Here is a 13,689-nt window from a genome sequence, read left to right as displayed (position 1 = left end):
GCTATAGCAAAGGTTGACAGTAGAAGAAAAAACACAGTTGAAGGAATATTATAATGGTAAGATTGTTCCTGTTAATTCAGATCCATTTCCAAACATTTTTATCACTCCTGATTTAAAGTGCTTAAATTTTTTTTTTTTTGGACTTGGAAGGTCTGGAGGATCTGAACTTTCAAGATGCTCGAAGTAAAGTGTTGTATAAATGCTGTGTTAAGGTTTTGAATAAAACTTTTCTTAGGGAACGAAAGGATAAAATATGGAGAGAAAAGTTGAGGTTGGAAGATGATGTAAAACCTGTATGGAGAATTCTTTATAAAACACTTTTGGAAAGTGTACAGGTGATGTTCAGTGGAAGATACTGCATGGCATAGTTGCTGTTAATGCGTTTGTGAGTGTTATTAATTCTAATGTGTCTGACAAGTGCCCATTCTGTAAAAAAGGGGAAACAATTTTTCATTGTTTTTTTTAGAGTGTTCAAGATTGAAAAATTTGTTTAATATACTTACTCTAATGTTTTCTAATTTTGGTGAACATTTCTTTTCAGAGCTTTATCTTTGGCCCATTTTATAGAGCAGCTCACAGAACTAAAAGTCAATTGCTGAATTTTTTAATTGGACAAGCTAAGAGAGCTATCTACATTACGAGGCAAAGAAAAATAGAAGGTAGAGAAGCACAAAAAGTAGAATTGGTTTTTAAAAGATTGGTGAAAGGTCGAATCTTGATTGATTTTAACTTTTAGAAGTTGATTAATGACTATTAAAGTTTTTTGCATAGGTGGGGGTATAATGAAGTTATTTGTACAGTAGTGAATGAAATGTTTTTTAATTTGGTATTGGAGTAAGTTTTAGGTGTGAAAAAATGGAAACGTGGAAACACCTTGGAAATGTGTAATGTGATGAGTTTTTAAAATTATATTGTGAATTTTTTTGAATGATTTAATAAAGTTGTGAAAAATTCAAAAACTCTCTCTCTCTCACACACACACGCACACACACACAGCTCAAGCTGAAGGCAATATGAAGACATCTTATTCTGCTGGAGCTCATTTACAGGGTAAATAACAATCACTGCTTGTACTGTACATGGAAACAGGAAATAAAACAGCAAATTGCAGGGCATAGCCCAACAGCAGCAGGTCTTACACAAATAAATGTAATAGAACTATGACCCCCACCTTACAAAGGACTAAAAAGCTTGATTAAAACTTTTTATACTGTGATATAATTTATTTTTATACTGTGATACAAATTATGCTTGACCAGTAGGTGAAATAATTTAGTATCATGAAGGCATCATTACAATCACAAATACAAGTATCCGAGTTATATAAAAGTTGTAAAGTATGTAAATCTTTGTAAGAATCATAAATCTTTATCTCTCTTTCAGCTGATAAATCTCCGGTCCAGATAAGAAGCAGTGCTCAGCCTGGAGCCAATGTTGTTGAAGTGAAAGCTGAAACAAGTGCAAGTGTAAATGCTCCTGTACTCGCTGGAAGCACCTTTACTGGACCAGTACACTTCATCTACAGCTCACATGCTGCAGGAAACGGTACACTGTCATCACTATGACAAGACTCACTACTAATACTAGCATTTGAGTAAAGACTGGTAATGTTACATCCTCGTAGTGAGTTAACATGATTTAGCACCATTTTAGTGCTATAGAATACTATCTCAATTATTTTTTATCTTTATCTTCTGTTTATTTCTCTCATTCTGTATGCATCTCAGATAAACACAAATCCTCAGAGACAGCAGAGAATAACAGAGAAAAACAAGGTAAACCTTTGATGTATGAAAATTTACACATCTGATTTAACAGCAATGAATGTGATGAATTATCATTGCATTGATGCATTTGGTGTTATTATAGAATAACATTATATAGGCTATTTAATGTGCATATCTGATTTTGCTTTTTGTCAGACTGAAATCCCTGCAGGAATACATATTTAGTCTATGAATGTGGAGGCAAAAGTGCAGCTATTCTGATTTGATTGTCATTTTAGCCATAGCAGGAGGATCCTTCAACAATAATACACAAACACCTGTTATAGGGCCTCTGTCTATTATTTCATTTAACATTAAGCTCAAAAAATTAATGTAGGCAAATGGCCAGCACACATCTCATTACTGTAATAAAATAAACAGTAAAATAAAATAAAAAAAGTTGGAGAAAAAAACATTTCCTTTCCATACATTAAAGGAAAAACTCTATAACAAGCAAAACAAACAAGCAAAAACTCTACCAAATCATTTGCATTTTGGTGCGCAAAGTCTTTCACTTAACGTTGATTTTGCAAGCACAGACATTATCAGTGCTAAACTGGACAGTCTTTCTTGTAACATTGATTGAACAGCGTCACCAGAACTTTGATGTTTACAAGCAGCGTGCATAGTTATAGGGGAAAATTCAGAGCTAAGTCTAGAGCAGGGGTAGGTAAGTTCAGTCCTATAAAGTTGCTGGAAAAAAAAACTTCTGAAAAAGAAACTCACCTGCCTATAGCCTTTATAATCCTGAAGACATCGATTAGCTTGTTCAGGTGTGTTTGATTAGGGTTGGAGCTAAACAATCCAGGAGGACAGCGGCTCTCTTGGACTGAACTTGCCTACCCCTGGTCTAGAACAGGGGTGTCCAAACCTGTTCTGGAATATCGCTGACCTGTGGAGTTTTGTGCCAACCCTAATCAAACACCGAATGAACACCTTCTTAAAGCCTAGTTCACACTACACGACTTAAAACCTCTGCAGATCCCTGTGCCTTTCAGACTACAAGACTTGATTGTCTGTTTTGAAGTCATTATGGTGTTTACGCTACGTGACAAAACGTAAATGATCGCCACACTACAAGAGCTGACAACTCTGTCACCCAACGACTCTATCCTGTCCCCAAACCACGTTTTGTCACAAAAACACATGCAATCACCCACTGATTTTCCCCCAATCACAGCTGGACCTGTTGGCGAGCTCGGTAACTTGCAATAGGCTTAAAATCCTGTTGTGTGAACTAGGCATAAGTCTCACTCATTGGCCCTTCAGGAGCATTAATTCGAATATAGACTCACACACAGTTTTCAAGTTTTGTAATGGGAATCATAGACCCTGTCAGAGTCTACATAAAGATTTTATAATCATTATTTTATTTAAAAAAAACATTATTTTATAAAAAACCAATCACTTACTCTTAGCTGACTTTTTTCCTATTTCTCAAAGGCTCAGCTGCAGAGGACAGTAAAGCTACTCATAATGATTACACAAAGATCTTGAAGGACAAGTTAAAACAGCACTGTGAGCGAATATTGGTTGGTAATTCACAGACGGGTCATAATAAATACCTGGATGATATTTACACTGATTTATATGTGGTGGAGAATCAGACTGGAGGAAGAACGAATGAACACGAGGTGAGACAGATCGAATCAAATCACAACCGACTGACTGCCAAAGACACGCCGATCCAGTGTAATGACATGTTCAAATACCATATGGGTCGACAAAACAGAAAAGTGCTGACAGTGGGGATTGCAGGAGTGGGAAAACTGTCTCTGTCAATAAATTCATCCTTGACTGGGCTAAAGGAAAAGAAAATCAAGATATAGTCTTCATTTTTCCACTCCCATTCCGTGAACTGAATTTAATTAGAAAGGAGTACAGTCTCATGGGATTGCTTAACAAATGCTGCTTTAGTGGCCTTAAAGAGCTGACATCTCTTCCTGAAGATGGCAATAAGGTCATGTTCATCTTTGATGGGCTGGATGAATGTCGCTTCACTTTGAGCTTTGAAGAGGGTGACAGCTTTACAGATGTTAATAAGAAAACCACAGTGAGTAATATAGTTACAACCCTAATCAAGAATCATCTGGTTCCCTCTGCTCTCATCTGGATCACATCCAGACCAGCAGCAGCCAGTCTGATACCCCGAGAATACATTGATCAGGTGACAGAGGTACGAGGATTCAGTGATGAGCAGAAAGAGAAGTACTTCATCAAAAACAGCAGTCCTGAGGTTGCTGAAAACATCATCCGTCACATCAGAAAATTCAGAAGTCTGTACATCATGTGTCACATCCCGGTCTTCTGCTGGATCTCTCTCACTGTTCTTCAGCCTCTGCTGGTTCGAGAGAGCAATGACAAAACACCCACAACCCTCACAGGGATGTACACAAACTTTTTACTTTCTCAGAAGCAACAGATGAAAACAAAATATTGCAAGGATCCTAAAACTAAGGCTGAAGTCATGTCTTTTGATGAGATTATTCTGAAGCTTGGGAAACTGGCCTTTAAACAACTACAGAAAGGTAATCTGATTTTCTACAAAGAAGATCTTGAGGAGTGTGGACTAGATGTCAATGAAGGGTCTGTGTACTCTGGGTTATGCACCCGGATGTTTCAGGAGGAAAAATCTATATCAGAGAGAAACGTTTACAGCTTCATACATCTCAGCATCCAGGAATTACTTGCTGCTCTCTATGTGTTTTTTATTAACAAAAACAAGAAAGCAAACCCATTTCTTAAATCCTGGAAAAAACTGACATGTATCCTGTCCAAAAAGCCACTGTTTGAACTTCATAAAGCTGCAGTCAAGAAGGCTTTACAAAGTGAGAATGGACACCTGGACCTCTTCCTCCGATTCCTCCTGGGTCTTTCACTGGAGTCCAATCAGAGAGACCTGAAAGAACTACTGCCAGCACTGGAGCTCAAAACAGAGAACATCAAAGACACTGCTGACTATATCAAAAAGAAAATAGAGATCGAGGAATCAACAGAGAGGACCATCAATCTCTTCTTCTGTCTAATTGAACTGAAAGATGACTTTGTGGAGGAAATCCAGAAGAATCTGAGCTCTGGAAAACTTTCAGAGCAGAATCTCTCCTCTGCTCAGTGGTCAGCTCTGGTGTTTATGCTCCTCATGTCAGAAGAGACTCAGGAGAAATTTGAACTGCAGAAATACAAAAGACCTGATGAAGCACTGATGAGACTGCTGCCAGTCATCAAAAAGACCAGAAGAGCACTGTAAGAGTCTTCTTTATATTCATTTATATACACTGTTAGTTGTTTTAAGGGGAGACACTGCAGGCAAAAATACTGTTTTTAGATTCACCTGTCAATTTTGAGATTTTGGGCTTTCTGGCTTTTCATAAAGATTAGTGGAAAGAAATCATCCAAAAGACACTAGGTGCGTTTACATGGACAGTTTTTGCTTTCATTGGAATGAATTCATTCTGATTGATGAATCCGAACATAGTGTTTACATGAACGCTGAATAAAGTGATCGGGTTGATATGCACGTTTACATGTCACAAGCTTCTGATCGGATTTAATCTTTTGATATACGCACACCGTATGAATTATACAGTTTCCCGCTGTTGTCGCATACTACTTTAAAAAGCACACATAATATTTATCTACTTCGGGTTCTAATTAGGCGACGACCAGCACATGAACTGTTGTGCAGTGCTGCTTACTTTAAAAAACAATATTAAAACACCCCCAAAACCAACCCAAAATCCATTAGACTGTCTAAAACAATCACAAACAAGGAACGCGTTCCACTTTGTCCTGCTCCACTTCAAAGACGCTGAGTGAAATGGGAGTTTCATAATGACGGGATACTTTATCTATGACACTTTATTCACCAGGAAGAACAGCTCGTTCCACGCATCATACATCATTACGCCATTTCTACGTCAATGCGCAAAGTGTGCATGCGCAGTACTTTCCAGTTTCAATCCGATCAAGTGTTTACATGTCCTCTCTAAACCACCCCTTACAATCCGATCGAAATTTTAGTCAGATCTGGCCAATTTAATCTGATTGACGTGTTTACATGTGACATTTTTATTCTAATTGTGCTTCTAGTCCTATTATGATTGGATTAGTAGGGTCCATGTAAACGGAGCTACTGTTAAGTGTTTCTTTGATGGCACTTTATCTATTTGTGTCAATAGATTTCAATTTCGTTTTTTTCTCCTACACTAAGCCATAAATCCCCAGTTCAGTAGCACTTACACACTCCAAACTTTACATTTTTATTCTTGTCTATATTCTGAAGGTTTTTTACAGAGGAATTTGTTCATATATAATTTGCATGATTATATACATTTTAATATCCCCCCCAAATTGTTAAAATATATTGTTTTCTGGCTGTTCAAAGATTTTTCTGGATTATGGAGTGACAAAAAGAGATACCAAAAATTCCTTCTGTAAAAACATTTTACTCTAATATGTAAAAAAAAAAAAAAAAAAATAAACAAGAATTTTGAAACTGACTTCATCCAGTTCAGATTTTTGTACTAGAAATGTATGCAAATGAGTGCGTATTTCATTAAATAATGCCTCATTTGCATATTTAAACATAACATTTTAGGAAACTTGTAATATAAAAAAAATGTTTGCAATTGTCAATGTAATCAGTTAACTGGGTAAGTAAGGTGTTAACTATTAGTAAATATTTTTACCCTATTCACCTGCAGTGTCTGCCCTTATTAATTGTGCTTTAATTTTACACAGTGACTTTTTGGCCAAGACTGTTCAGAAAAATTAATAAATGTAATTCTATCATGACAATTCTCAGGAGATTTTAGCATGGCAATGAATATGACAACGTTAATGTATTTGGTCTTGGCGGAACAGATCTGGTACGCTGCTTAATTGCTGCTGCTGTTGGTTATTGCTGTATTATTGCTGCAAGCAAGTACAGGAACTTGTTACAGCCAATACATATGCTAATACGGTGCTGTGAGTATTTAAGATATACTGCTGCTGCTGCACAAATAGCATATGAAAATAATGCATAGCAGATCTATACAGGTGGAGCTATGGGGGTAGAATTGTTGCATTATTCCAAATAAATCCACAAATAAATGTAAAGAGATTTACAAAAAATTAAACTTAACAAGTAAATAGAATGAAATCTATAAATAAATATCAGAGGTTCACAATTAAATTCACAAATAAATAAAATGAGATTTGCAAATAAGAAAACATATACACAAATTTTTGTCACTAACACAACTTTGTCTGCCATTCATTTGTGACATTTGTCTTGTATATTTGTAGATCGCTGCACGCATTTGTGGATTCATCCAATCATAGCACGTTCTCGCTATAACCAATCACGTTTTGCTTTACAATAAGGGCGGTTTCTTCCTAAAATAACTTCATTCATAATATCCATTGGCTCAAATAGGAAATATAAGGGCCATAAAAATTGATACAGTAAAAGATGTTTAAAATTGGATTTCGTTAGATCATTACACTGTGTACCAAGCCAAGCCGCAGTAATTTTACATCCCTTTGAAAATGCTAGAGAAACAGCACTTTAAATCACGGCTATGGGATCAATGCTGTACTGGATACAAACGTGTTATGGAAGCATCATTCAAGATGGAAAGAAAAGCATCAATAAGTAACTGAGTAATGTGTGAATAATTTGTCCTTCATCATGTTACGCCTCATGCAGAGTACACAGCATCGCAGTAGATTTCTATTTGCTTTGGCAGAGGTGGATAGAGTATGAAAATATTCTACTCAAGTAAAAGTACCATTACAAGAATTAAATTTTACTTAAGTACTAGTAAAGACGGCTTATGGTAGAGAAATGAACATTCAATTCACGGGCAACAGCTCTGGTGGACATTCCTGCAGTCAGCATGCCAATTGCACGCTCCCTCAAAAACTTGTGCTGTGTTGATAAAACTACACATTTTAGAGTGGACTTTTATTGTGGCCAGCCTAAGGCACACCTGTGCAATAATAAATCTCCAAAACCATCATCTTGATATGCCCCACCTGTGAAGTGGATGGATTATCTTGGCAAAGCAGAAGTGCTCACTAACACAGATTTAGACAGATTTGTGAACAGTATTTGAGAGAAATAGGCCTTTTGTGTACATAAAAAAAGGCTTAGATCTTTGAGTTCAGCTCATGAAAAATGGGGCCAAGAACAAAAGTGTTGTGTTTATAATTTTGTTCAGTGTATTTATTTTGTGAATATGTTTGGTTTTTGGTAATGGCTTTACATTTATTTGTGGATCATAATCTATTTATTTGGAATAATGCAACAATTCTACCCCTGGATCTGGGGAATGTGGAGGGTTTCAGAAAGTGAAAGTTCTGAAAGCGTGCTGCAATGCTCAAGCGAATCCTAACCAGCTACTTAAATGTAAACCAGCAAGCTCATTGGCTGCATATGCAACATGATACAATCAGTTTGTGACAAGTCATTTAATGCTTAGAATATCATCAGTTTACATTAAGGACTCATCAGCCTGTGCCATCTAGAGTAGAGCCCTGCACAGGCTTCAAATTTATGCCCTAGCCCGGCCTTGGCCTGAGATGGTAGCACGGTCTCATGTTGTTTCCACCCGTGCGGTAAATGGGGTTTTTTTTTCACTAATTGATGGATGTCTAAAATATAAAAATAAGGAGAAGCCTAAAACAGGCCCGAGGCCCAGCCCACTTCTGAACTATGATGTGAAAATTGGCCTGAAGCCTGGCCCGAGGGGCGTAAATCAGTCAGGGCCCGTCGGGGCCGGGCTGAAATGTAGGGCTCTACTCTAGAGTTTCAAGCCAGAACTTGGTATATGTATTATTTTGTGTGTTGATATTAAATGCCAATGCATCTCCACCATCAGGCAAGTTGTATTCAAGTTCTAGCCATTTTATTGTACTTTATTGTTTCATAAGTTAAGGAAACTTTTGGTTTATTAAAAGCATAGATTTGATGTTTTATGAAGAGTTGAATTATTGAAACAAAATTTAAATATTAACTAAAAGAAGCCTTTTATTTTATAGCCTTACACTCTCTTTTAAATTCAGTAATCACTGAATATATCATATGTACATCCAAGATGGCGCCGAGCATGGCGGCCGTGTTGCGAGCTCCGAGTAAACTTTGCAGTTTTTCGTCTGTTTTACTTGTTTTTTTGTTGTTCTACGTGTTGGATGTTGTTTGTATAACTGTCTACGATAGACACACGCTTCTGAACATCGGTTCCTACGTCGCGGAACGCAAACCGGACTTTGAGTTCTTGAACGCCGGCGCTTTGTTTACAGACACCGCATCAGAGCCCTTTGTCTGGGCTGCGCGGGCGCGACCGAGGAAACGCCGCCGGAAAAGAGGAAAGAGAGCCGGCGTCCTCGTCAGACTCAGACGTCGTCCCCTCCGACTTCCTCTCCCATCCATTTTGATGGCTAACGTTCAGTCACTGGACAACAAACCTCTGCGAACTGCGGGCACGTATCTCATACCAACGAGAAACAAGGGACTGCTGCATTATTTGCCTCACAGAAACCTGGATGTCTGCAGTGGTTCCAGACTCAGCCATCGAGCTTACGGGGTTCTCCGTGCACCGCTCGGACAGAACGAAAGAGCTCACAGGGAAAAGCAGAGGTGGGGGCGTTTGTTTCTTTATCAACAACTCGTGGTGTGATGAAAGGAACCTACACTCTATTAAATCCTTCTGCTCCCCTGATCTGGAATTTCATATGCTTCTGTGTCGACCATTCTGGCTACCGAGGGAATTCACAGCGGTCATAATCACCACTGTTTACATTCCCCCTCAAGCCAACACAGACCAGGCACTCAAGGAACTGTATGGGAATATAAGTGAGCAGGAAACCGCGTACCCAGATGCAGCGTTTATTGTTATGGGGGACTTTAACAAAGCCAACTTCAGAACAATAGCTCCGAAATATTTTCAACACATCACCATCAACACGCGTGGTGATCGTGTACTGGACCACTGCTACTCTCCTTTCCGGGACGCCTACAAATCTCTCCCACGCCCACCTTTCGGCAAATCGGATCACTCTTCCATTCTGCTGCTGCCTGCTTATAGACAGAAACTGAAACGGGAAGCACCCGCCCTCAGGACAATTCAGTGCTGGTCGGACCAATCAGACGCTATACTACAAGACTGTTTTGATCACGTGGACTGGGACATGTTCCGGGCAGCGTCTGATGACGACATAGAGGCGTACTCAGAAACTGTAACGTGTTTCATCAGGAAGTGTGTAGAAGATGTAGTGCCGACAAAAACAATCCACATCTACCCCAACCAAAAACCGTGGATTAATAGCGATGTTCGAGCAGCCTTGTCAGCGCGGACATCCGCTTTTAAATCCGGAAACGCTGATGATCGCAAACAAGCCAGTTACGATCTCAGGAAATCCATCAAAGCCGCAAAAAGACAATACAAAAACAAAGTTGAAGAACAATTCAACACCAGCGATGCAAGAGGCATGTGGCAGGGAATCAATAAAATCACAGACTTTAAAGGGAACAAACCAGCTACTGTGAACATTGCCGCCTCTCTACCGGACGAGCTGAATAACTTTTATGCTCGTTTCGAGGCTCACAACACCGCCCACACAGAGAGCGCTCCCGCAGCTGCTGCAGAAGAGGTGAGTGCACTCTCCGTCTCTGTCGCGGATGTAACCCGATCCTTCCGACGGGTGAATATCCGCAAGGCAGCGGGTCCTGATGGCATCCCAGGCCGTGTGCTCCGAGCATGCGCATTCCAGCTAGCCGGTGTTTTTACAGACATTTTCAACCTCTCCCTCTCTCTCTCTGTGGTTCCCCCGTGCTTCAAAAAATCCACCATTGTGCCCATACCAAAGAAAAATAAAATCACATGCTTGAATGACTGGAGGCCTGTTGCTCTCACACCCATCTTCAGTAAGTGTTTTGAGAGACTCGTCAGAGACTACATCTGCTCTGTGCTGCATGCCTCACTGGATCCGCTACAATTTGCATATCGTAGCAACCGTTCTACAGACGATGCTATTGGCTTTCACTCTACACACTGCTCTCTCCCACCTGGAAAATAAGAACACACTATGTGAGAATGCTGTTTGTGGACTACAGCTCAGCATTTAACACCATAGTGCCTGCCACACTTGTTGCGAAGCTCCAGACTCTGGGACTAAACAGATCTCTGTGCAGCTGGATCCTGGACTTCCTAACAGGCAGAAGCCAGGTGGTCAGAATGGGCAAAAACACTTCATCCCCGCTGACCCTCAACACTGGTGCTCCTCAGGGCTGTGTCCTCAGCCCGCTCCTGTACTCCCTGTACACACACGACTGTACAGCCACACACAGCTCCAACGTCATCATCAAATTCGCTGATGACACAACGGTGATAGGCCTGATCACCGACAACGATGAGACGGCCTACAGAGAGGAGGTGAGCACCCTGACTAAATGGTGTCAGGACAACCACCTCTCACTCAACATCGACAAGACCAAGGAGCTGGTGGTGGATTTCAGGAGACAGAGCAGAGAACACACACCCATCACCATCGACAAGACACCTGTGGAGCGGGTAAGCAGCTTCAAGTTCCTCGGTGTTAACATCAGTGAGGATCTCACCTGGTCTACACACACTGATGCAGTGCTGAAGAAGGCACATCAACGCCTCTTCTTCCTGAGACGGCTGAGGAAGTTTGGAATGAGCCCCAGCATCCTCAGATCGTTCTACACCTGCACTATAGAGAGCATCCTGACGGGCTGCATCACTGCCTGGTTTGGAAACAGCACCGCTGGCAACCGCAAAGCTCTGAAAAGGGTCGTGCGAACTGCCAGCCACATTGTTGGAGGTGAGCTTCCCTCCCTCCAGGACATCTACACCAGGCGGTGTATAAGGAAATCCCGGAGGATCATCAGTGACTCCAGCCATCCTTCCCACAGACTGCTCTCTCTGCTGCCCTCAGGAAGACGTCTCCGCAGCATCCGATCCCGCACTAGCCGACTGAGGGATAGCTTTTTTTTTCCCCTCAGGCTATCCGACTTATGAACAGTCTGAACTAATACACCCTACAGCATACTCCACAATATGGTATGCCACACACACTGCACTTTAACTTTGACAGTTCAACACCGAACTATTTAACACAATAATCTACCTGCTACCACTGGATTCCATCCAATGCACATCCATAACATTTCTGTATCCAGCCCACGTACACTTAGCATAATTTAATTACAAAATACGTATAAATAATCTAGAATGTGTACATTCTGTGTATAGTGTATAATGTGTAGTGCTAACTGTATGTATGTACATATTGCGTAAAATGTGTAGTGCTAACTGTAAGTATGTCCAATAGTACACTGTGTGTACTGACTATATGTATGTGCATATTGCATATTTTCACCTGTTGAAGTCTGTATGGTTATATGTTAACTGTTTCTGCAATTTCTGGTGCACGCTCCCAAGAATTTCACTCACCAAGGCACATGTGCTGTGGTGATGTGACAATAAAGTGAACTAACCAAAATATATGTATAATGTATGGTTATAGCTTTGCATTAACTACATCACTAGTCAATAGTTTTTGCAAGTTATCTGTGCTCCAGAATATAAACCATACCCAATAAACACATTATTTGTTTTTATTATTATCATCTCATATCACAACACAGGCTACAGTGCTGTAATCTCACTGCTCAGTCTTGTGAGAGTTTGTCTTCAGCTCTACAGTCATCAAACTCCTTTCTGAGAGAGCTGGACCTGAGCAACAATGACCTGCAGGATTCAGGAGTGAATCTTCTTTCTGATGGACTGAAGAGTCCAAACTGTCAGCTGGAGATACTGAGGTAAATGGTTTACCATAAAATAATTAACAATAATTAACAATGCTATCATAATGAATGACTTGAATGAATGAATGAATGAATGAATGAATGAATTTTATCACCAAAGTTGGCATCTGCTCTCAATAGAATGCCAGAACAAGAGACACATTTATTTCATGCATGAATTCCTCTGCACAGCACTACACAAGCTAGCAGCACCATCTAGTGGCTGTGTGCAGAATAACCATAGCATCTAAGCCAGGGTCTAGAATTACCACATTACCACCATGTTCCACTTGAACTCCATCTTACACAAGTGTTATGATTTTGGATCACTTGGATTTGAAAATGCAACATAAAGAGAATTAAATAATTGATTAGAAAAATTAGAATTCAGAGAATAATGGATTTTTACTATTTGCAAATAACATTTTTTTATTTAAAAGTATACACAAATTCACTTTTATTTGTATACCTAATGTTGAAAAGGACTTTTTAAATTTACATTTACTGATTTACCAGACACTTTTATCCAAGTGACTTCAAAATGAAGAATTCAACAAGTGATTCGTCTTGAGGCAATAACATGAGAAGTTCTAATAATGCAAAGTTTCAAACATGGTCAAGGATAGTGCAAACTAGAAAAAATTTAATACATTAAAACTGAAGAAGGTGAGCATGACTTATTTTACATATCACACCACTCTGTTGACCCCTCCTGTATTCCAAATGAAAGTGCTCTTATATTACATGCCCAGTAATACAGCAGAAAATGAGGTAGACCCATCCCTCCTTTCGGTTAAATTCTCCTCTTTTCCACCTCTTCACTACTTTTTTGTTTTCAGTTTAGAGCACCAGACAAATGCCTCTTTTCATCCATCATGTTCTTTGTATCATTAATGTTGTGCGTATTGTATTTAGAAGTGACAGGAGAACAAGTTCATTTTCACCAATGACTTTCTTTAACTTACAGATTATAATTTTATATGAATGCGTTATGTAAGGAATAACTGACCGTTGAATTATTAGAAAAATAATGCACACCCGAGGATGTGATGCAGCCACAATGCGAAGCGGAGTCAATTATTCCGGCATATACTGTACATAGTATAT

At 39.5% G+C, this 13,689-nt stretch overlaps 1 protein-coding gene across 1 annotated transcript in view; it reads left to right on the top strand.

Moving 5' to 3' along the window:
• The first annotated feature begins 1,013 nt into the window (after positions 1-1,013).
• Positions 1,014-13,689, top strand: part of LOC109065257 (protein NLRC3-like) — a 35,021-nt gene continuing 22,345 nt past the window's right edge. The window contains 6 exon segments of the mRNA XM_042746876.1: positions 1,014-1,050; positions 1,384-1,545; positions 1,728-1,775; positions 3,210-3,524; positions 3,527-5,009; positions 12,424-12,597. Of these exon segments, the coding sequence (XP_042602810.1) occupies positions 1,014-1,050; positions 1,384-1,545; positions 1,728-1,775; positions 3,210-3,524; positions 3,527-5,009; positions 12,424-12,597 (2,219 nt within the window).

Source organism: Cyprinus carpio, chromosome A4 (genome assembly GCF_018340385.1).
Source record: "Cyprinus carpio isolate SPL01 chromosome A4, ASM1834038v1, whole genome shotgun sequence".
Lineage (NCBI taxonomy): Eukaryota > Metazoa > Chordata > Actinopteri > Cypriniformes > Cyprinidae > Cyprinus > Cyprinus carpio.
This window is presented reverse-complemented; position numbering and strand designations above follow the sequence as displayed.